At 38.7% G+C, this 23579-nt stretch overlaps 4 protein-coding genes and 2 pseudogenes across 10 annotated transcripts; 3 read left to right on the forward strand and 3 right to left on the reverse strand.

Annotated features, from left to right (window-relative positions):
- Positions 1-1671: 1671 nt before the first annotated feature.
- On the reverse strand, positions 1672-3753 carry LOC119983167 (transcription factor TCP9-like). Its single transcript, XM_038826862.1, has one exon. The coding sequence runs from the start codon at positions 3493-3495 to the stop codon at positions 2428-2430; it is 1068 nt and encodes a 355-aa protein (XP_038682790.1). The 5' UTR covers positions 3496-3753; the 3' UTR covers positions 1672-2427.
- A 1755-nt stretch (positions 3754-5508) lies between these two features.
- LOC119982612 (peroxisome biogenesis protein 16-like) lies at positions 5509-9388 on the reverse strand. Of its 5 annotated transcripts, none has more exons than XM_038826086.1 (9): positions 8841-9173; positions 8030-8087; positions 7312-7528; positions 6897-7201; positions 6543-6811; positions 6311-6378; positions 6164-6225; positions 5938-6040; positions 5509-5605 (listed from the first exon to the last, which is right to left on the reverse strand). In XM_038826086.1, the coding sequence occupies exons 1-8, from the start codon at positions 8907-8909 to the stop codon at positions 5979-5981; spliced, it is 1110 nt and encodes a 369-aa protein (XP_038682014.1). In that variant the 5' UTR covers positions 8910-9173; the 3' UTR covers positions 5509-5605; positions 5938-5978. The 5 variants fall into 5 exon arrangements, with proteins under 5 accessions (XP_038682014.1, XP_038682015.1, XP_038682013.1 ...); XM_038826087.1 differs by lacking the exon at positions 5509-5605 and adding an exon at positions 5612-5812; XM_038826085.1 differs by lacking the exon at positions 5509-5605 and having other exon boundaries at positions 5827-6040; positions 8841-9172.
- Positions 9290-13402, forward strand: LOC119982610 (pentatricopeptide repeat-containing protein At2g03880, mitochondrial-like). The gene is made up of 4 exons (XM_038826082.1): positions 9290-9399; positions 9923-10137; positions 10321-12932; positions 13263-13402. The coding sequence occupies exon 3, from the start codon at positions 10397-10399 to the stop codon at positions 12830-12832; it is 2436 nt and encodes an 811-aa protein (XP_038682010.1). The 5' UTR covers positions 9290-9399; positions 9923-10137; positions 10321-10396; the 3' UTR covers positions 12833-12932; positions 13263-13402.
- LOC119982613 (ubiquitin-related modifier 1 homolog 2) lies at positions 9315-23492 on the forward strand. Of its 3 annotated transcripts, none has more exons than XM_038826090.1 (5): positions 9315-9399; positions 22078-22134; positions 22519-22594; positions 22686-22768; positions 23002-23372. In XM_038826090.1, exons 2-5 carry the CDS (start codon positions 22112-22114, stop codon positions 23117-23119), a joined length of 300 nt encoding a protein of 99 aa, XP_038682018.1. In that variant the 5' UTR covers positions 9315-9399; positions 22078-22111; the 3' UTR covers positions 23120-23372. The 3 variants fall into 3 exon arrangements, with proteins under 3 accessions (XP_038682018.1, XP_038682019.1, XP_038682020.1); XM_038826091.1 differs by lacking the exon at positions 9315-9399 and adding an exon at positions 21525-21655 and having other exon boundaries at positions 23002-23492; XM_038826092.1 differs by lacking the exon at positions 9315-9399 and adding an exon at positions 21575-21655 and having other exon boundaries at positions 22065-22134; positions 23002-23492.
- On the forward strand, positions 12882-19183 carry LOC119981824 (annotated as a pseudogene).
- On the reverse strand, positions 19432-21106 carry LOC119981825 (annotated as a pseudogene).
- Positions 23493-23579: the final 87 nt, after the last annotated feature.

A 23579-nucleotide genomic window follows, 5' to 3' on the forward strand; every position in this document is an offset into this window, starting at 1 on the left:
AATGAAGTGGATAAGAACCACAAGGGTGCAGTGGTGTGGGCCAGTGGGGGCCTATTTTCAAATTTCCAACATCTAAAGCGACTTTTAAGTGGACCCCAGAGTCCATCTAATTTACCAAGTGGGGTCTGACCATTAGAATGGGCCAACAGAAAAGAGGCCCACAATCCAGCACAAAAGCTGGGTAAGACCATTAGAATATCATTGAATTCACGACTCAGATCATCTGATCCGTCGATATCATCTTTTTGTCTAATGGTCAGTCAGTGGTCCATCTCCAGGACCCACACTTGTTTTAGCTGGCCGGGTGTGGTTGTAGTGGACCTAGTGGAGGTGATTAAATTTGGTATAGGTGGTTACTGGTGGGGGTGGGAACCCACCCCCTAATCCAAATTCAGGTAAGAAGCATTTCTTTTTGCACGTAATTGTCCTTCACAGTAAAAACCTAAAAATTATGCCTTTTGTCCCATATTTAAAAAATATTTTTTTTATTTTGTCTTTAATTACTTGCATTGTTTTCTCCAATACATTTTACAACCAAAAAAAATTGTTTCTAAACATCCAAGTCACCAGTTGAAATGATAAGAATGATGTATATCACTATGATATGATAATGAAGATTTGAATCTACCTCTTCGTTTTAACCAAAAAAAGAAAAAAAATTGTTCCAAAATTGACGGTTATCGAAGAATAGGCATATGTATGCAGCTGCATGTCGTGTGATAGAGACTAGCGGTAACCTTTTCATATCATGCCTAGAGTACCAATACCATACACGCCGAACACGTGGTCCAATAACACTTGGTAGATTTTTAAAAGTCAAAATTAGACGGGATGCTCAAAGCAAAGCAAACAATAATATCTCAAATTAATTTGGTCAAAATCTTTCTCATTTTCTATCTTCTTTCATGCTACAAACGCTTTATCTGTTTTGGATTAGTTCATACTCCCCTACACATATTTATCTTTTCATATCCAATACCAATTCATATTAGTTTTGAGTCTAGAAAAATCGTTTGTTACTGATTAGGAAATTAGTTTATTATATATTTATACTTTACATCTTTCTTTGGACGATGTGGAACAAAAGATTTAACTCTTTCACCACTTCATAACTCGCTCAACACTCTCAAACTTGCACTGCAGAAATTTGTGACCCCGATTTGAGTCGAGTCTTACACATCTCTTTCGAATTCTCAATTTTTATCCATATCTTTATCATAACCTTTTTACGGGCCAATATTTAAAAAAGCATCAGAGTAAAATCTTCAAGGCAACTTGAAATTTGACCTTAATCTCTAGTGTATTTTTTTTTAGTTTGCTGGAGCCATGAAGTTTACAGGGGTGAGTTGTGGTCTCGAGATAACCAATTAATTGGGATTAGCATAGTTTTAGGAGCCATTTGGCTCATAATTGATAAGCGTGACATGAGTATGAAGTGAGTATAGGATGAACATAATTATGTTTTGTATAAAATAAAGAATGAACATGAGTGTGAAAATAACATTTTATAACGAAGATAAAAATATTTTTTTATACATTAAAATTCATTCTCCCTCGTGGAGAATAGATCCCTCTTGGAGAGTATATGGTGAAATAACTTTGACATTTCATTCCACCAAAAATCAATCAAACAAGATAATATATTAATCTCACCCTCATTCCCCCTCTAAATACCAATCAAATGCCGCCAGCTTAACTCTTAAACTTAAAAGCGATGACAAGAAAGATAGTAGTTAAATTTTGACAACAAAAGTAAGTCAGAGAAGGTCTTCCATGCAACAGGGTACATTACAATAACTTGCATATGGATTGAAAGATTAAATGAGCAAGAGGCATCCGATTCTGATGCCACTAATCATCTTTCTCACCATCACGTTTTTATTTTTATTTTTTAAGCAACTAAAAGGTTTGGCGTGTCTCATAAAGACCCCACGTGTCAGCTCCCAAAAAGTGCTGGTCCCACCATGTACAGCAAAGCAAAGACCACGAGTCGACGACCCACGCAACGCACCACTCGTCACCTTCGGAGAACCAACCAATGAGACCCACCACGGCACCACCGAACCTACTTGGGATACAACGCTGAAACGGTCCCCATGGACCCACCCATCCGTGACCTGCCTCTCCTCTATAGGGTCCCGCGCCAGAATCACATGAGGGCGGCCCCACACCTTTTAATTTTTTATTTTCCTTCCTTCTTTTTGCACAGTCCAGGGGGGCCGAGTTGCGGACCCCCTCATTGCTTTCGATTTCATGGAAAGGAGTTGACCCACTGCCACATGTGGTCCCCACTTGGCCTACTCTGACCCCACCATACACGTGAGGAAACTTCAAAGTTTTCTTCCTCTCGTGACCACGTGCTCTTCTTCTCTATCGCTCTTGCAGCTCGTTCATGGCGGATGCACCGTTTGTTGATCAGTTCAGTCATCAGTGTTTTGTAGAACGAGACATGAACTGAAGCTCCTTCTTATCATAAATTTCTAGAGAGAAGTCTCTGAGCATCTGAGTGCCTTTAGTGTCGCTACTTGGAGAAGAGCTCGAACATGGTGCCATAACTGACGTCGTTGCTTTACCTGGCTTTGAACTTGACATTGTTGAGCTTGAAACCGGCGTCGTTGCAGTGGCTATATTGGCTGCTAAAAAGGACGATATAGGCGTGGCTGATAAATTGATCGGAGTCGTAGTCGTAGCCGGAAAAGCGAATATATGAGGCTGGTTTGAAGGTCCTGCAATGGAGGCCGTCATAGATGGGACCACGAAGAAAGCGCCCGGAACGACGGCGTTTGATGGTATGGCCCACATGGGAACAAGTCCTTGTGGAAAAAACGCCGTTTGCTGTTGTTGTTGCTGTTGGTGGGGTTGGGTACTAGTTGACACCGGGGCAAGACATGTGGATGCCGACCCGGCTGACCCGGGAACGTCGTTAACATCGGCATACTCAATATTAGCTGGTCGTTTACGCTTTTTATTGACAGCTTGGTCTGTTGGATCGGAGCTAGCGTTAGTGGTGGTCGGAATTTTAAGAGTGCCATTGACGGACATGGCTATGGCGGGGACGGTCCCGGTACCCGTCGCAGCAATGATGGCCGGCTCCGCATGTTCTAATAACCACTGGATAGTTTCACCGTCCGATTTGTGACCAAGTTCTCGGGTCAATTGGAAGACTCGGGCGGCACACGTGGCGGGCATTCGGATCCTCCTCCCCCGACCTTCAACCTTCGTATGCCGGTCCTTCGTTGACGATCTCTTTTGAGGAGGGGACGAATTCAACGGCATCGGCATCGGCATCGGCATCTCCCCAGGCACGCGCACCGCCACCGGCATCACCCTCAAAGCCGGTGGAGAGTTGTCCCCCGAGTCTGGTTCTTCCTTCAGCGCAACCACATGCCTTTGATTTGGTGATTCTGTGTGATCTCCTCCTCCGCCGTTGATACTGAGATCAACCAATCGCATGCCTTTGACGCCTACAGCTTCTTGTTTCCTAATCGCAGCCATCTAAAGTGAAAATGTAACGTACGTACGGCTGCCGGACTTTTGTACTCGCTTATGAGTCAAGACACGTTCCAAGCGAGAAACTAAAGTCCATATATATAAGCAATGATGAGTGTTCGTTTTTGCAAAGGCGTACTGTTCGATGATGTAAATCTACGGGGCTCTGTCGGTTGCAATGCTTCATGGGCCCGCTGGATGATGACACGTGGAGGACCCCCTCCCCCAAAGGATTATGCGATTATTTTGTTCGGTGGGGTCAACTTGAGGAGTTAAGCAGCCCTGCGTTAGAAGTCATTGCAGTGACCTGTAGTGAGCATTAGAAGTCATTGTGTTTAACATTGTAGAGTTCAGTCTCTTCTTATATTTTAATAAAAAATATTGGAAGGCATTGATTTAAATTAGGGGTGGGAAAAAAGCAATTTTGGATTAAACAATAGTACGTGTTTATGAAATATTTGAACGTATTTAATTGATCATATCCAAATTAGTTTAAATCTAGACAAGTAAATTGGACAATAACTTAATATGGGTTAGAGTCCGGAGAAGTAAATCGGACAAGATTTCCGTGTTTGAACTTAGGCCCAATTTTAAACTGGACAAAATTTTTATGTTTGGACCCATATTTCAGACGTATAACTTATGTCCAAACTTGATTTAATCCGGATCGAACAAATTCAGTCATCCAGACCGGACGAAATTTTGCCATTCCTCCATATTGTTTTAAACAAATATGAGAAATAAAAACTAAAAATGTTAATTGAAATTTTGGTTCAAGGAAATGAAGAGATCACTATTCGCTATATATTTCTAAACGTATTCACTAAGGTTTTGTCTTGTTTTTTTATTTTATTTCCTCTCTTTCTTGAAATTGATAGAGGAGATGCTTACAATTTTTACACAAGAAGTGAAGATTAATGCATAATAGAGTTCAGAAAAAGCAACCACCATTAACTAAATGAGCTGGAAGTATTAATGTGGTTGATGACTTTATGTGGCCTACTATAACAGTAGTAGGACATGCCTCAAAAATAACTTTTATGGTTGGGAAAACTTGGCATGTGTTTGGGTATATGAATGAGAGTATGGTGTATCCGTGTATGGGTTCAAAGAAATACTTCCTATACACGCCATTTTTAAAGGTAAGGATGTACATGAAGCTTGTGGTCCGTCGGACCCCAATCCAACTCCAATTCATGGTGGGCCTAAACCACCAAGCCCTCACACCTCTCTCTCTCTCTCTCTCTCTATATATATATATATATATATATATATATATATATATATATATATATATATATATATATATATATATATATATATATATATATATATTAGTAATAATAGTGTAATACTTCTCCATATGGAAGGGTTAGATTCTTGGGGAAAAAAAGGAGGGACCAAGAGTTGCAAAATGTGGTGGACCAAGTGGAGTTGGAACCCACTAGGGCTCGTGAAGGAGAGCACGAACCCGAATCCACGCTGATGCCCATGGATGGCCTCATCATCTCTTGGGTGGGGATGGGGCCCCCACAAACAGGTGGTAGGCCACGATGGGGTATGGCAGTCAGACACAAACCCACTTGCCCAAAAGTGGTCCCCTTTCCAGTTTTTTCTTGGATGGTTGATTGGTTGGGGACCCTCGGTGGGTAGGCCCCCCATTTGTGCTTTCTTTTGTGTCATATAGAATGGGCCCCGCCACACATGATCTAACACCTCTTATACCAATCACCATCCACTTGACCTCATACAACACGTCATTGATTCACGTATATTGCAATGGGCCTGTGGCTGTGGGCAAGTGATGGGCCTAAAAGCACTTGTATATAGAAATGGTAGAGGCCCAGAGGGATTAGTTTAAGCTTTATGAGTGCTACTAGCCTACTACCTGAACCTTGATGGGCCTCGGCCCGACAAGACCCAAATAGAGAGACTTATTTTTGGGCCACTCTACCAGCTTGATCCTGCTTTGCTTTCATTGTTCTTCCAAAGCATTAAAAACAGACTGAACAAAAAACCTAGCTCAAAAGAAATTGCAAGATATATAATTAAATTCAGTTGATCAATTAGGGCAACTCTCCGCCGGAACAGTAACAGGATTGACAGCAATGGTTTCCTAGTCGAGAAACAGTAATACACAGGTAAGACCCTGATACCATAATCAGCTCTATTTTCTGTGCAGATATGTCAAGAAAAAGCTATACTGTAACATGCTGAACCTTGCTTGTAAAGCATTCTCTTAAATGAAGAATATATAACAAGGGCATGTAAGCATCTCTCGTATCGAACTTCTCATAGCATCCTTTATTGAACAAATGGAAATCTGAAAATGACATAGCTGTAATATACTAGCAATTTTAAATTTATCTCTGCATTTGCAGCTAAGAAAAATGCTGAGGAAACAAAACTCGAAGACAATATCCTAGAGTCTGAAGGATTGTTTTTCACCTGAACATAGAATGTCAGCAGCACGGCTTGTGGCTTCTATTTTACGATCCACTCATATAAGTATATCGTGTCTGAGCTCCAATCACAAGCTCAACAATTTTAGCTTCGCATCAAAGAAGAAGAGAAGGGAAGGAGAGGGAGGAGTAAGTGAGTGAGAGGAAAGAAAATATAATAGTTTAGATATAAACATGAGATGGCAAGAGATAAAAAATGAAAAGGATCATACATGTCAGAAATCCGACTACAGGAACTGGCTCCAGCAGTTTTTCAGTGCTTTCAAGTCGTTGACTGAAACATTAAGTGATTTTTATTCTACCATGTGTAAACAAATGAGGAACTGCAAAAATCGTAAAACAAGTTAAGACATAAATACCGTGTATACTTGCTAAAGAATGGATCTCGCATCAGGTAAAGTGCCCATAAAAGTTTCCTTCTTTTCAACTAAATCAAACGCAAAATATCAGCAACACTTTAAAATCAAATCTAGCAAACAAGGGATAAATATTGTGATAAAAGGTTGCTTCAAAAATAGCAAGTAGCGTTGTTCATGCCTAGCTTAATCGAGGCAATATGATCATAAGATTTGAAAGGTAAAATTTTCTAACCTCGTTATTTTCAGCAGGGGAGAAACAAAACTCCTGCTCTTTTCCACCACCTACACTTCTTGCTACTCGCGTGATAAATCCTATGCCGATAAAGTCCACAACCAGGGAAAGAAACCAAGGGATCCATGACCTAATCCCATATTTTCTGATAAATAAAACATAAAAAAGAGGTCTTGTTATAAAAAGCATCTCCCCTATCACAAACAGTGCCCCATAAACACCTTTCTCGCACAATATTGTTGCTAGGGTTGGCCTCTGAACCACCGCCACTGTAAAGACAGAATATCAAACATTAATAAAACCATACTTTGATTATTCATCCTCGCTCCTTAAAGATCATAAATTAACAATTACTTCGAGGTTCCATAATTGCGTGCCGATTTTGGATCCTACGCAATGAGACTGGCTCAGAAATCATGCTAGCATTTTCTCCGAATCTGCTCAATCCAGATAATGCCCTACTTTCTGGTTTCCACGGGTTTTGTCCATTCCCATTTCTCAAAAAATTAGGACCATGATTCTGCCCAGGTTTTGGGAAACCCCCATCTCCATGCTGATCACTCAAATCATTAGGACTATTTTCAACATTTGGTGTTTCCCCTCCATGCAGAAGCATCTTGTATCCACTATTTCTGAACAAAGCTAACCGAACTAACACCCTGACTTACATGGATAAAGAATATCCAAATCATCAGTAGATCTAAATGTGAAATACATAAGAATGTGCCAATCAAATGGAGATATAAGCTTAATTGCATATGTCGCTTACTTAATTGCTTCAGTAACCGCAATGAAGTTCCATTTCTTATCATCACCATAATACTGTTGCCCCGCAACTTCGACCAAGGTCTCCAAGTCTTTTATTGCAGATATGCATAATGAGAAAGGGAATGAATGAGGCTCTTGAAAGCTTGCTTGCCTCTGGACTGGAGTTGTATCGATTATATGTTCATTGATAGCAGTGATTATGCCCAACATAGCAGTTACTGCAAAGGCAAGGAAATTCTGTTGGCAATCACAACTTAGAAACCAATAGGAACAAATAGTCAAAAATTATGCCTTCATTATTTAATAAATATCTTCAAGACAAAGAAAAGAGAATTGCACTGCAGGGCACCAAGAAGTGCGCTACCCAATACAAAAGAGATTGTATCAATCTCATCAAGCACAGTATTTTCAACAATGTCACGAGAACTACTGCACCATAAAAAAAAAGGAGAGAATCATCTACCCTTAAAAACATCAGAATGAATCTCTAACTCTTCATTGTATGGAACCCATGTAAACTAAGAAATCCAGTCAAAAGAATGAAAAAGAGATTAGTTTGTTCACTTTAGTTTCTCATTGTTAATGAAAGTAAGGTCCAACTTCTAAGTCCATATGACATATTGATCTCCTTTTAGATGACTACATAAAAGGACGAAGAAGGTCCCAGATACATCAAAGCCAACAAGAAGTAGCCAAATGTTACCAAAATTTCACAAAACCTGCTTCTGGTCCTATCTCTGAGGCAGAAAAGCGTTCAGGAAGAAGCCATGTCAATCCCTGCACCAGGAATTTCATTACCCACTTAAAATAACCATACATTATAGCACCGATTTACTAAATAGTCGCACACATTTGAAGGCCAAGCCATCAGAATTGGACTTAGCTAGCTACATCAAATCGCATTGAAAAGCTACAAAATTGAACAGTACAATCCATCAAAGAATCTGTAAGCCTTATACAGACATATAAATTGAAAGACATGCTTTTCTCAAAATTATCCGTAGACTCGATCTTATTGGGCATCGTATCCATAACTGCTTAAATATTTTCAAAAATATCACATCTCTCAGTATATCATGGATACTATTGACCAATATAAGGAAGACCCACAATGAAAAATGGTCCAATTGTTCAGAAAAAATGTGCAGAACTGCAAACCAAGTTATTGTACTTTGACGAGAGAAACAGTGAAGTCATCTCAGAAAATTAAAGAACCAGTAGAAGGAAGACAAAGGAAAATGGACCTAATAGTTAGTTAAGCAAACTAAGTAGACTACTTAACTAAAAGATTTATTATTAAGAAAACATGTTGTAATGATCACAGTAGATGAGAGAACGCAAACTAAGTATGAGTTCAAAGGTAAATTTTATCCTAATCATAAGCTAACAGAGTCTGAGGATCATTTTCCTTCTCCAATTTTCGTACTTCTGTCTATCCATGCAGTAAAGCAGATGTCTGAAGAAACATATATGTGGTTGCAAAAATAAAAATCTGAAACTTGAATAACTCATAAAGCTATGTAATCTTACATTGGCAAGAGACTCCAATGAGTGCACGTATTCTTTATTCCTTCTGACCCATGTTTTATAAACCTCCATAGCTTCACAAACTTGACGAGAGAGATTGAAAATAGAGAAACTCCGGTGGCACTACGTCTCAATCCCAAACCCTAACTAGACAAGTAAATGCAAGAACAGCGAATCCCTTTTAATTGCTGTTTCGAACTTGTGATGTGATGATTCGAACAGAGAAACTCGACAAAAGAGTTGCAGAGGATGGCCGTAAACGGTAAAATTGCAGAGGGAGATGCGGTGTGAATTTTCTAGACAGCTTAATCAAGACGAAACTTGAGTTGTCGTCATCCTACGGTGGAAAATGATTAAGTTTTTCATCAGTAACGATCAACGGTTCAGATATAGTTCTTGGAGTGGTACCTAAATATCTGCGTAGCAGATAATTAATATTGCAAAAGAGAATAAACCGGAACACCGAAAGTCGCGACTTCCACACTCTCTCCCCGTGACCTTATCGGAAACCTACCATTGACGGTGCTTTGCGAGCTCTAATCGTCCCGGACAAGCCAACAGTGTAAGTGAGATTAGATGTTCGCTATTTTTCTTTACTTCTGGTTTAATTTGAGCTTCAATTTACTCTCTCTGTTGTCTTCTTAGGAGATTTAGTAGCACTTAAAGGTACAGAGAACAGATTTTCAAGTTTCACAGTTCTGTCTGTTATAATTCCTGTCATTTGTGTCAGAATTATTTTCTGAAGTGTAGATTATAAAGCTATGGCACAGCCAATCCTTTTCTCTCTCACCATAGCTCAAAGAACACCACCACCACACTCTTCTTGTACCGATTATCGATTAACTGGTCTTGAGACTCAGCTTCCAAGTTGCTCTCCGATTCCCTCAACCATGGCAGATTCGGATCCTCAACCCGTGACCATCGATGGCTTGCTTTTCACCATTTTCGTTGTTCTGACTTCCCATACTTGCTTTTCCATTACATCTGTTCAAGAGTCCTAAATACCCAACATTCAAGATCTTTCTTTGTGAGCCTCCATTGATGGATAAAGGATTCTGGTTTTCTTTGTGCAAAATGGGTTGCAGGCTTTTACATAGACCCAGTTGCAAATGGCGCTTTTTGGTCACTATTGTTGTGGTGGGTATTTCAGAAAGGAGGTTAGATGTTCTCCTCCGTTGGAATAAATCAGAAGGCCATTGTCAGGCAATCTGAACCTGATCGGAAGCGACAGCGTGTTGGTGAAATCAAGAAACCGCAGCCACTGCCGGAGGCAAGAACCAGCTGGTGGAGAAATTGCGAGGTAAAGTACCAAATCCCTAACCCTAATGCCACATCAGAAACCACATCAGCACCTGCTGAGTTGGACGCCACGTAATCACACACACATCTAATGTTAGAATATTTGACCAAATGCCAAATCAGCTTTATCCTGACCGTTACTGTAGTATTTTTGACCGAGTGATGATGTGGCAATTATTTATAGGTTGGTTCGAGGTTGTATTAGCTTCAGAGTAGTTAAGTTTGGACGACACCGCGCTCTCTAGGGAAAGGAGGAGGTTATGAACAAATTAAACCCACGAAAATTGAACTACTCTCCTTATCCATTCAAGTGCATAAAACCAGTCCGATACGCGCACCTCGTTGCGGTTTCCGCGCTCAGAATACATTCGAGGTTCGAGCACAATCGCCTCTTGAAGGATGCGGCAAACTCTGGTCGTATTGACTATGCCCGCGAGCTGTTTGATGAAATGCCTGATCGAGATGAGTTTACATGGAACACCATGATTGCTTCTTATGCCAATGCAAGGAGATTTGGTGAAGCTAGAAAACTGTTCAATGAGACTCCACTGAAAAGCTCAATTACTTGGTCATCTCTTTTGTCTGGGTATTGTCAACATGTGTGTGAAAACGAAGCTTTTGAATTGTTTTGGAAAATGCAGATTCAGGGGCAAAGACCAACCCAATACACTTTAGGCAGTGTTCTCAGGATGTGTTCCAAATTGGGTTTGCTTCAAATGGGGCAACTGATTCATGGTTATTCTAAGAAGACCCAGTTTGATACTAATGTTTTTGTTGTAACAGGTCTTATTGACATGTATGCAAAGTGCAATTGCATTTTCGCAGCTGAATATCTTTTCGAGATGATGCCTCATAGTAATAATCATGTAACATGGACTGCCATGATTACTGGGTATGCGCAGAATGGAGATGGATTTAAAGCCATTAAGTGCTTTCGAGATATGCATGCTGAAAGGGTAGAGCCCAACCAGTTTACTTTCCCTAGCATATTAAATGCCTGTGCAGCTGTTTTAGCAAGTGAATTTGGGTTGCAGGTGCATGTTTGTATAGTTAAGGGTGGGTTTGAAGCCAACATATTTGTTCAAAGTGCATTAGTTGATATGTATGTGAAATGTGGGGACGTGGATACTGCTATGAGGGTCTTAAAGAATATGGAAGTAAATGATGTGGTGTCTTGGAACTCCATGATTGTAGGGTGCGTGAGGCAGGGTTTCATGGACCAAGCTCTGTCTTTGTTTCACAAAATGCATTCCACAAATATGAAGGTTGATGACTATACCTACCCCTCTATTTTGAACTCTTTGGCTTCCTCAAGTGATAAGCAAAATGCGATGTCTGTCCATGGTCTCATTGTAAAAACTGGATACGAGGCGTACAAGCTTGTGAACAATGCTCTTGTTGACATGTATGCTAAACAGGGGAAATTAGATTGTGCATTCAACGTATTTAAGCAGATGGAAGAGAAGGATATAATCTCATGGACTTCCCTGGTTACAGGATACGCTCATAATGGCTCTTATGAAAAGGCTTTTAAGCTATTCTGTGACATGAGAACTTTTGGCATATATCCTGACCAAATTGTTGTTGCTAGCATCTTAAGCTCATGTGCCAAATTGACAGTTTTAAAATTTGGGCAGCAAGTTCATGCAATTTTAATCAATTCTGGTCTTGGATCTTCCTTATCTGTGGATAATTCACTCCTGACAATGTATGCAGAGTGTGGGTGTATAGAAGACGCCAATCGTGTCTTTGACTCCATGAAAGCTCAAAATGTAATTACTTGGACAGCTCTAATAGTTGGCTATGCACAGAATGGTAGAGGAAAGGATTCCTTACAATTTTATGACAAAATGATTGCCAGTGGCACAAAGCCAGACTTCATAACTTTCATTGGCTTACTATTTGCTTGCAGTCACGCAGGCCTTGTTGACAATGGTCTTGAATACTTTGAAACAATGCATAAAGTGTATGGAATCATTCCAGGTCCTGAGCACTATGCTTGTATGATTGACCTCGTTGGGCGTTTAGGAAACTTTGTTGAAGCCAAAAAATTGCTGAATCGTATGACTACGGAACCAGATGCAGCCGTATGGAAGGCCCTGCTTTCTGCATGTAGAGTACATGGAAACCTGGAATTGGGAGAGAGAGCAGCAAAAAACCTCTTTGAATTGGAACCCAGAAATGCTGTGCCTTATATTCTTTTATCTAATATGTATTCTACAGCTGGAAGGTGGGAAGATGCTGCAAGAATCAGAAGATTGATGAAATCAAAGGCGATTAACAAGGAACCTGGTTGCAGTTGGATGGAGGTGAAGAGTAAGGTGCACACTTTTATGTCTGAAGACAAAGGCCGTCCAAGAACCGCTGAGATTTATAAAAAGATTGAAGAGATTATGATATTGATCAAGGAAGCTGGATATGTGCCAGACCTGAAATTCGCACTTCATGACACAAATGAAGAGGGTAAGGAGATTGGTTTAGCTTATCACGGTGAAAAGTTGGCTATTGCTTTTGCCCTCCTGACAATTTCAGAAGGTGCAACAATACGGATTTTCAAGAATCTCAGGATTTGTGGTGATTGTCATGCTGCAATGAAATACATATCAAAAATTTATTGTCGGAGTATTGTCTTGAGGGATCCAAAATGTTTTCATCATTTCACAGAGGGGAAATGTTCCTGTGGGGACTACTGGTAGAGGTTTATCTTCAACATTTCCCATTGAGGAACATGAAATCAAGACTGAAATGGAAACTTGCATTCTTGCAAGCTATTCCTGCAGCCACAGTGCTTTTGAGGTTGGAACTCTCAAGCTCCTTTATCCTTTGCACTAATATATAGAATTAGAGATTTGTGTTGCTTTGCATAAAAAATCAAATGTGTTACTAATAACAAATACATCTTTCATTGCAAGATCATGTTCTTAACTTGTGGTTGTCTGATAAGCACATGGATGCAATAAACAGGCTTTATTGATAAATTTCAATTTGCAACATTGATGATGGAATTGCGATGGAGTATTTTGATATTTTCCATGTAGCCAATCACTTATTTTGGTTTTGTTACTGATAATGTGGAACTAGTTGTCTTGCAGTGAATATTTTTTTTGATAAATGGTTATTTTGCAGTGGTTGAAAATGGTCTATGTAAGAGTTTCTGTCTCAGACTGTTTTCCTCAATTATCTAGAGTTGGTTGTGTCATCAAAAGCTGTTTTGAAGAGAAGCCTGTAGAATTTGGATGTAGCAGTAGCAGACATGTGGAAAGGGAATTTTTGGAGAAGGAACATAAAGATTATTTGTTTTTGGCTCGAGGTGTTACGTCATTTGCTATAAGGGGGTGCATTTCAGATACAATCAGTGCTTCTAGTATTGATAATTTTCCGGCCGAAAGCATTAATAATACTCTGGATTCAAGAGATAAAATTGGGGAGAGAGCTTCGTACTGGTCCAGCAAAGGACAAAAGAATCCTGAAGTACCTGAAAGACTGACTTATAAGTTGGTTTCCAACATTTCTGTCATTAATGAAATAAGCATACATCCTTTTGAAGGTAAATATGTGTCTGGAACTGCCTCTCTGCACATCTGAGGGTGACCCCGTCCACTGCAGGGGCCTTGTGCACGGGTTTTTATTGTCCCCGACGTAGAGTATTAGTCTTTCAATTTGTTCGCATATTTTTGCTGTGAGTGACTGAGGGTATGTTTTTTGTCCAGCTTATTTTCAACTGGGCCACCCCATTTATTCTGCCAAATCTGTACGATTTCAGATGGGTCATTCCAAAATCCCCATAGATGATCATATGGGTGAGACGCATTGGGATTTTATTGATGACCAGCTTGTGTGGACTTACACTTCACAGGAATTTCCAATGGCTCAGGTAAGCTATTTTAACCATTTTTTCCTGCTCTACTTTCTCGGACATGGATTACATCGTTGCCTTCCTGCCTTAAATGGGCTTAATCATTTTGAAAGTGCATTCAAAAAAAAAAAGTAGTGAATTCTCATTGATTTTCTCAAAAACTCTTATAGCTGACCCCAAACTTATGGGATAAAAGCTCTGTTGATAAGTCATTTCAACTAGTAGTTTTATTACATTAAAAACCATTAGAGCATTTGCATTAGTTTTACATTCTAAAATACCTCTTTTTTTTTTCTTCTCAATTTATGGACTCTATCCAATAATGTCTTTATCCTAATATCCATAGATTAAACATTAGTTTCCACTTCTTTTATTATTCATTGTTTAACTTTTACTGTTCCAATTTAAAGTGAATTTATTTAATGATCACATTAGTATTAATTATTATTACTTTTAGAAAGAAAATAAATAAATTAATATTAACTTGTCATAAATTAATAGAATATACTAATTAATAATAAACCGTATGTTTCAAATATAAACAAAAAAAAAATATTAATAATAAGCAATAGACATGACGAGGGAAATATTCGATAAAATATATGTATATTATATTTTTTTTTTTATTTGGGAGGCTCTACAAGTAGAGACTTGTTTTGTTGTGTCTCTACTTTTGCTACTAGCATCAGATATGGATGCATTACTCATCTCTATTTTAGAGACTCTACTTTACATATTCTAATGTGAGTGCTTGTAGTTTTATATGATTTTAGCGTGAACTTTATTTAGTTGTTGGGGAAAATTTTTCCTTTTCGGACTAGAAGGCTTTTGTTTCTATACTGTTCTCGTCCTCTAGGTAAAGAAGTGGTGTATAAGCAATTATCCAATGAAGAAATTATCTAAATAATATTTCTTTATGAAACTTTTACTTTTAGTGATGATACCCTGTCAAAATGTTTTTTTGGCTAAAGCGCCTAAAATAACTGAACAAGTATATGAGATTTATTTATGCATTTCCTAATTTTTTTTTGTCTATATTTAGTAAGTTTTTGCGAGCATAGCTGTCATATCATGTATCACAGACTATTTCAACTTTCTAATTTTTTCCGTGGTCGTATTTCCTTAGATTTTTATATAGTAAGGAAATTACATTGAAAAACTTGATTCCTTCAAGAAACGCATCCACACATCTTTCTTAAGGGTAACAACATCCATGCACAAGGCCCTCATAGTGGGCGGTGTCAGGACATGCAAAATATACACATACCTTACCTCACATAATATGTGGAGTGGTTGTTTTCAGGAATTTAGGCTATTTATGGCAACGCATTTATCTTTCTTCTAAACAAAATATTTAGAGGGTTATTCTTTTTGCATTTGATTAAGGCATGCTGTTATCTTAAATTTACAGTAATTGGAATAATGTGTGAAGCTAAGGTTCTTGTCCTGATTTGGTAATTGGGCATTTTGAAGTTATAAAGGACATCAGACTTGAAATGTTGCTGATGACGTGTTTTTGCTCGCAATTGCATTAATGTTAGACCCTGATTATTATTGATGTGTTTACTTTCTCTCTGAAGGTTTGACAGGAAGTGAGTTAGCCTCTTGTAGCTCTCCCCCCAAACCACCCCCACTAAAACACAAAAGCGAAAAGGAGTATTCCTGCATAGACTTTGTGTCTGATTTTCTTATGCATTGGTTTGCCTTTTTTTGGGTGATCTGAACCATAATGCGGAATCATGTTCCACTCTTCTTCACTCCCTTTGGATACTGTAGTGTTTTGCACTTGAATTCTTTCCATGAAAACCTTTCATTAGGATAGCCTTGAGCTATTGTCAGACATAAGAAGCAGTTTTCCAGACTAGAAAGAGGAGGAGGAGGATAAGTTATAAACAAAATCATGAGGATTTGTGTATCCTTCTTGAGCACTAACCCAAACCATTTCCTCATTATTTTGGTTCACATCCTTAGAGGAGTTGCTAGTATAGGAGAATTCCAAATCTCAGGACTAGAACTCCAATGTTACATATTGTGTTCTGTGCATTTTTTAACAACTAGAAGAATTGTCTTATAAACTATCTAAGGCGTTTTAGGAATGTCTCCTAGAAAAGAACTTGATGGAGTCTCACCACCAAAGTTAATCAACTCTTGCAAAATGCAAAGGGAACTAATCAATAATTTGTTTGTGATTTCTGTCCTTGCTTGCTATTACACGGCTCCTTTATATGGAGAACCAAATCCATAAATCCATATGGAAAAGTAAAAGCTTTCTAATTCTTATTAGAAATGAAACAGTCGTACCAATCCTGATAGGAAAAGCTAGTAATGTGAACTAAAATCAAAATTAAAATTCTTCAGTACTCAGGGAGATTGTTGCGGGATTATTAACAATACCTTTTTTGGAGAGAGTTAATAAATTTCAAAATGCCTTTCGTCGTCTAGTAGCAGCAACAGTCTTCTTAATTGGTACTGTACCGTAGTGGCCCGTTATAAATTTATAACTGTTTTAAAAGGCGCTCAGGGCGTACGCCCTGAGGCGCCTTCGAGCTGCCTCCGGGCGTACGCCCTTGATAGAGGCCTGTGAGGCATATGCCTAAGGCGTACGCCTCGGAACGGTGCACACCAAGGCGTATGAGGCATAGGCCTCACAGAGTGTATTTCAATAGGTTAAAATTTAAGTTTAGAAAAACATAACCTAAATCGCGAAAGACCACTGAATCGCGCCCCCCTTCAAATCGCGACCTCTTCTCCAGCAGTCGCCCCTTCAAATCGCGACCTCATCTGCGGCAGTCGCGACCTCAGCCTCTTCTCTCCTGCCACACGCGGCCTCAGCCTTCAGGTATGCGACTTCTCTTCTGTCGTTTTATGTCTTCAAATTTATTTTTTTTAATAATCGTGCTTCGGTTCTGCCTCTATCCCGAGTGCTTTAATATATATTTTTTAAAGATACACAAACAATGACTCCATTTACCTCATCTCTAAGTTTTTCCCATGTCTGGCTTCAATTTTTTTGTGGTGGTTGATATTATTGTGCTTCTGCCTCAAATTGCGAGTGTTTCATCGTCTGTGCAGGTCCTTTTTTGGTTAATATGATGTGGGTTTTTGATGATATTATTATTGTTATTTAGAGACTTGAATTGATGATGGATGGAGTTATGTCAAAAAATTGATAAATTGATATGATTATATTATTTGAATGTGTACATGTACATTTTAGGTTAAGCATATAGCTTTTTTGCTGATTCTTTCCGAGGCTTACGCATTGCTACGCCTCGAGGCTTACGCCTCGCCTCAAATAAGGTGAGTACCTCGGTTCCCGAACCTGACTTTTAAAACACTGAAATTTATAATTACTAATTAACTCGAATTATTAGAATTACATTAGTATCCATTAGGAAGATGATTACATATATTAGTTGTAGAATTAGAATATTGGAAGCCCAATCAAATGAATCGAAATTAGTTTTGGAAATCCTTCCTATTGCCTCCTACATCATAAGCTTAATCCCGATTACTATTACTGTGTACTGGAGTGGTTTTCTTAAACCTTAGAATCTATTTCCCTGTTTCGTCTCCAATACTAATCGATTCTAGACTTCTTTAAGTCGGATTTATGTGTTTTAGTGATGTGTTTGCCTCCGATCACAAGTTCTTTTAGCTTTGTTATCTTCCTCACATGTGACAGATATTACTTTTTGGGCATTTGAGAAATTTTTTGTTTCTTTATGCTCTTGCATTTAAATACTCATTGATGATCCTAATTTCCAGATAACTTCCTTATGAACAGGAAAACCATTTGCAGACTTTCAAGCTTCCACAGCTTGTTCTTTGCATTGGTGGAATTTTCCAGATTGAGCTGTTGGGTAGAGTTTGGAAACAAGAAATGGATGGCTTGTTCTATATATGGTTTGTACCAAACACATGCTTGTCTGGTTTAGTTTCAGAAGAGAAATCTCCGACGATATTTCTTTCCCCTTTTAGGTTCTAAGTCCTACATTCCTATTTTTACCATTTATTTAACTAACATAGTTAAATATGGAATGAAGTGGGGGTTTTATGGTCATTAATTTTTTCCCGATGCTGTATATAGGTGCATCTCTTTCCATTGTTAGGGTACATGTGTGAATGGGATGCTCAAATCCTTCCAAACTATTCTCTCTCTCTTTTTTTTTCAATTCTTTGAACATTGAGGATTTTTTTTGGGGAAAGTTTCCGATCCTTCTCTGTTTTCCTTTTCTTCTGTGTTTCGTTTTTCCCAAAAAAAAAAAGAGCGCTATGATTTCTTTGTTCATTTTATGGTTTAGTGGTAAGCAATTTGATTTTATAGTTTCTCTTTCTATACTGAACCGAGTGAAACCCTCTACATTTTCCATTGTATAGTAGAATATCTAAATGAAGGATGGGGTAGCTATTTCCTTTGTTATATTCTTGTCGTTCCTTTTTCATGTTCTATTTGATTATTTGGTAACTGTATTGAAGTGATGAGTTTGCCTAAGCTTTTTGATATTATATTAACTCCTGTCACTATTCGTCTCCCCCCTCTGTCCTTTGTTTTTGAACTTCAACCTGAACAGAGATTATTGCAAGAATTTTGTTCACACACATTTGATGTTGAAATTCTCAAACCTTCTGGAGAGTTTGCACTGAAGGCTCTGAGTTACACCCAACCAAATCCCCCCGAAGACAGTCCAGCTACTACTGCTTCTAGTGAATATTTGCTGAGGTGTGTACGGGATTTGGAGCAGATAGTTAACATGTTGCAAGGAGAAATTGGAGTACTTGAAGACTATGAATGGGAGGAAGAGGATGTTGAAACAGACGACGAATTTCCTCTGTAAAAACTGCCCTTTCTTTTTTGATTCTTTTTTTTTTTGAACTAAATAATGGTTTGCACCAACCAACTCCCCTCTTAAGATGGTGCCATTCTGCCTGACACTTTTCTTCTGTGTTGTTTTTGTACAAGTGGATATGTTACTGGTTCTCTTCCTTCTCCCATCCCCCAAAATTCCTTTAGGTGATAAAAGTACATAAGAAAACACCAGACGTCTTGTTTCAGTTCCCAGATGCGGGGCAATTCCTTCTTGGACGATTTATGTGCTTGTGGTTGGGAGGCAGCTGTATGATCTTCAGTTTGCCGTCAATTTGTTTTCTAAAACTTTCTTGCATATGACGGACATTACATTGAACATGTATTTATTTATCCTCGGCAAGTAAGATACTAAAGTACAGCATACACAAATTTAAATATAAATGAAAGACGTCCAATGTTGCAGCGATGAGCACTATTTGCATTCCTCACTTAACTAAGTTTGAGCACAAATCAATATAAATAAATCTTAGTTAAAAATATAACAATTGTGGGTACATCTTTATTTGTGTTTTTTTACAAAAACACCATATGCACCTCTTAGAATTCTAATTCACAATCCCTTTTCTACACCACCATCAAAAACCCTAACTTCTCTCTATTGGATGATTTTCGACAATATGACTGACCATGTAAAAGAACTTCACCTTGGTAGTCTTCTTAATTTTAATTCCAGATTTAAGCACATGAGTCAGGCTAGGAAGGAAGCCGAGAGAAACCAACATTTCCATAGAAACTGAGCCAACCAAGTTCCTCAATGCCCCAACTGCGGATTCTTGGGGCAACGCACCATCAAGGTATGCCAATAGGCTCCGAATACCACCTTCCGAAATAATAGACCTTCTAAGGTTCTCATTGCTTGCAGTGAGATTCCACAAGCACTCTGCTACATATTCTTTAGATCCCAAAAGAATTCCATAATCGAGGAGATTGATCATGACCTTTACAATTCCTTCTTCAGCTAGAGTTTGTCGAACCTCAGGGACAGCTGATATATTCTTCAAAGAACAAGCAGTAGCCGCCTGTGAAACAGAATTACCAGTTCGACATAGCTCAATTAGTGGCCGAACCCCACCATGCCCAACAATTTCCCTAGCAGTCTTTGCAGACATTGACAACCTTTGAAGTGAAATAGTAGCCTTCTCTTTCCCCACTGCAATGCCATACTCAACAAGCCTTATGAGGGGAGGTAAAGCGCCTTCAGAAACAAGCCAATTCTCACAACTTCCTGATTCTACAAGCGAACAGATTACAGTTACAGTCTTCTCGCGCAGACAGGGAGAAGTTTCTAACAACAATTGAACTAAAACAGCAATATTACTCCGCCCCAAAACAGCCAAACATTCTTTTCATCCTCTTTCATGACTTCAACTAAACTGTCAAGAGCTTTGTGCTTCGACTCCAAGTGCCCAATTTGAAGCCTGGCAAGCAATTCCTTTAAATACTGTTATGCATCGCAGCCTCTGGCTCTTGATGAGAACCAGCCACTGTCAAAAGCAAAGTAGCCTTTCCGTGCAAGGGTGGAGCCACGTTTGGGCTTGGGTGGGCTCTAGTCCGAGTGAATTTTTTGACAAATATTTAATACTTATATATCTTCAAATAGCCCAACTCAATATTGAAAACATAATACTTAAATAATCCAATAAACAGAAAGCCCAAATGGACAAATGGTATGTCCACGATCCATCAGCTTCAATTGTTGCAAGTTGCAGCGCCTCGTCCAACTCCAATTGTTGCAAGTCCTCCAGCCGTCCAGCGGATCAACTCGGCAGCTCCAACTCTTGGAACTTGGAAGCAAGGCTCGTCGATGACACCGAGAGTGGATCATTTGAAGGTAATTTCTTAACTTTACTTTACTTTTACGTTTTGAGAATTGCAATTTGAAGATAATTTTTAAACTTTTAGGTTTTGAACTTTACTATTATATATGATTTTGAATTAATAATTGATCTTGGTGGGCTAATTTTTTGTGTATATGGTTGGTACTTGGTAGCCCAGGGAAAAAATTCTTGGCTCCGTCCTTGTTTCCGAGGATACCAGTCTTGATCAAAAGCCCACAATCTCGCAAATTCAAATCTAGCTTCCCTGACAAAGCATCAAGATCAGTTTGCATATCTGAAGAAACATATCTGTTTATCCAATTTTCGTACTTCTGTCTATCCATGCAGTAAAGCAGATGTCTGAAGAAACATATCTGTTGTTGCAAAATAAAAATCAGAAACTTGAATAACTCATAAAGCTATGTAATCTTACATCGGCAAGAGACTCCAATGAGTGCACGTATTCTTTATTCCTTCTGACCCATGTTTTATAAACCTCCATAGCTTCACAAACTCGACGAGAAAGATTGAAAATAGAGAAACTCCGGTGGCACTACGTCTCAATCCCAAACCCTAACTCGACAAGTAACTGCAAGAACAGCGAATCCCTTCTAATTGATGTTTCGAACTTGTGATGTGATGATTCGAACAGAGAAACTCGACAAAAGAGTTGCAGAGGATGGCCGTAAACGGTAAAATTGCAGAGGGAGATGCGGTGTGAATTTTCTAGACAGCTTAATCAGGACAAAACTTGAGTTGTCGTTATCCTACGGTGGAAAATGATTTAAGTTTTTCATCAGTAACAATCAACGGTTCAGATATAGTTCTTGGAGTGGAACACCGAATAAACGCCCCGTGATAACAAAAATAAACTAAACCCTAAAGTCGCGACTTCCACACTCTCTCCCCAACCTCATCGGAAATTTACCATTGACGGTGCTTTGCGAGCTCTAATCGCCCCGGAGAAGCCAACAGTGTAAGTGAGACTAGATGTTCGCTATTTTTCTTTCTTTTTTCCTGGTTTAATTTGAGCTTCAATTTACTCTCTCTGTTGTCTTCTTAGGAGATTTAGTTGCACTTAAAGGTACAGAGAACAGATTCGATACACAGTCTATATGTTATTATAGATCAATTTTCAAGTTTCACAGTTCTTTCTGTTATAATTCCTGTGATTTTTGTCAGAATTATTTTCTGAAGTGTAGATTATAAAGCTATGGCACAGCAAATCTTTGATTCCTTTATTTTTCTATAGAAACTTTAATACAGGCAGTGTCCTAGTGGAATTGTTGCTATGCGGAATTCATTGATTTTGGATCGATGTTGCTTTGCAAGTAGTGTCAATTTTGATTCTCGTTCAGCCCTTTTAATTGTTAACAAGCCTTCAGTTCCTTACTCCAGCTAGGGTTTCGAATTTCGACTAAATTCAGTGGATATGCAGCTCACCCTTGAATTCGGGTAATTCTTTCTCCATTTACTTTCTGTTGTTTCATCTGATTTTCTTATGCCCTGCAAATGCATCAGCTTTGTTGTTTTGTTAATGAACGATGACAGATAAGTTGAAGAATAAAGAAAACGATTCTCCTAAATTTGCATGAAGAACTGCGTTAAAACTTTTCTTGCATTCAAAAGCAAACAGAATGCATTTTACTCAATTGCTTAGTTCTTGCCATGATTCCTTGATTGACTTGAATTACTACGAGATGTTTCCCAAGTATTGTTGATGTTCTCATAATTTCTCAAGTCTTATTTAGGTTTCTGATGAACTGTTATGTTATAGCTCTCCACTCAGTACCCCTTTTTTTGTTGATGTGGGCATGCCTTGTTTCTCTTCTGATGCAGTGGTGGTTTAGAGCTTCTTTGTGATTCTGTGAAGATACATAACATAAATGTTGCTCTTCAAAATGGGATTGAGAAGGTAGATTCTTTTCGAAAAAGGATACCCAAATAGGATATAACATGAATAAGCTTTGCTCTGTTTAAGCTTACTTATTTCTGCACTCGGACAGTTAACCATGAAAGATTTGCTCTCTTGGGTCCGTACCAATTTGATCAAGGAGAGACCTGAAATGTTCATGAAGGGAGATTCCGTGTAAGCCTAAATATTTTCTTGAAATTACTTGTATTTCAACTGAGGCATTCACTTATTACCCGCTATATTAATTTAATGGAACCTCAGCCATTTGTACCCCAAAAGAGGTTTTAAAAAAATACAAACAGAAGTGTAGCCTGCAACGCTCGGAATGAAACTTCAAAAATACTAATGCAGCCTTTTAATTTGTTACTTCTGTATGTTAGTTGATGAGGCTATGGTTTGTTTTGCAGGAGGCCTGGTGTTTTAGTCCTCGTTAATGATTGTGACTGGGAGCTGAGTGGCCAACTTGATACAACTCTGGAAGAGAAGGATGTGGTTGTCTTTATTTCTACCTTGCATGGTGGATAATACCTAAACAATTAGTATACTTTTCCTTGGCTACTAGTCATTGCTGTCACAAGGTTGACCATACCATAAAACAAACCCTGCCTTATCGTTACATGCATCAGATGGAGAGTTTTTGTGTTTCAGTACTCATTAGTTTCTACATGTCTTTGCTCGATGATTCTGTGCTTTTTTTTATACCACAGACCATAAGTACGAGTTAAATGCAAAGTCAAGTACGAGTTAAATGCAAAGTCAAGAGAGTACATCTTTGTAACTTTTAGAGTGTGTTTGGATTAATGTATAACTAGGAACTGCTTGGTATTGTGTTGTGTTGCTGGTGAGGAAACTGAAACTGTTGGGAGTTTGGACTTTAACAGAATTCATACCTTGTGGACCCTTTGAGTACATCGTCGTAAACTTTAAGAACAAAGTGCCACAAACTTTTAAGAACTTGATTCGAATTCCATATCACAGTTTTCCA

The sequence above is a fragment of the Tripterygium wilfordii genome, chromosome 17 (genome assembly GCF_013401445.1).
Source record: "Tripterygium wilfordii isolate XIE 37 chromosome 17, ASM1340144v1, whole genome shotgun sequence".
In the NCBI taxonomy this organism is placed as follows: domain Eukaryota; kingdom Viridiplantae; phylum Streptophyta; class Magnoliopsida; order Celastrales; family Celastraceae; genus Tripterygium; species Tripterygium wilfordii.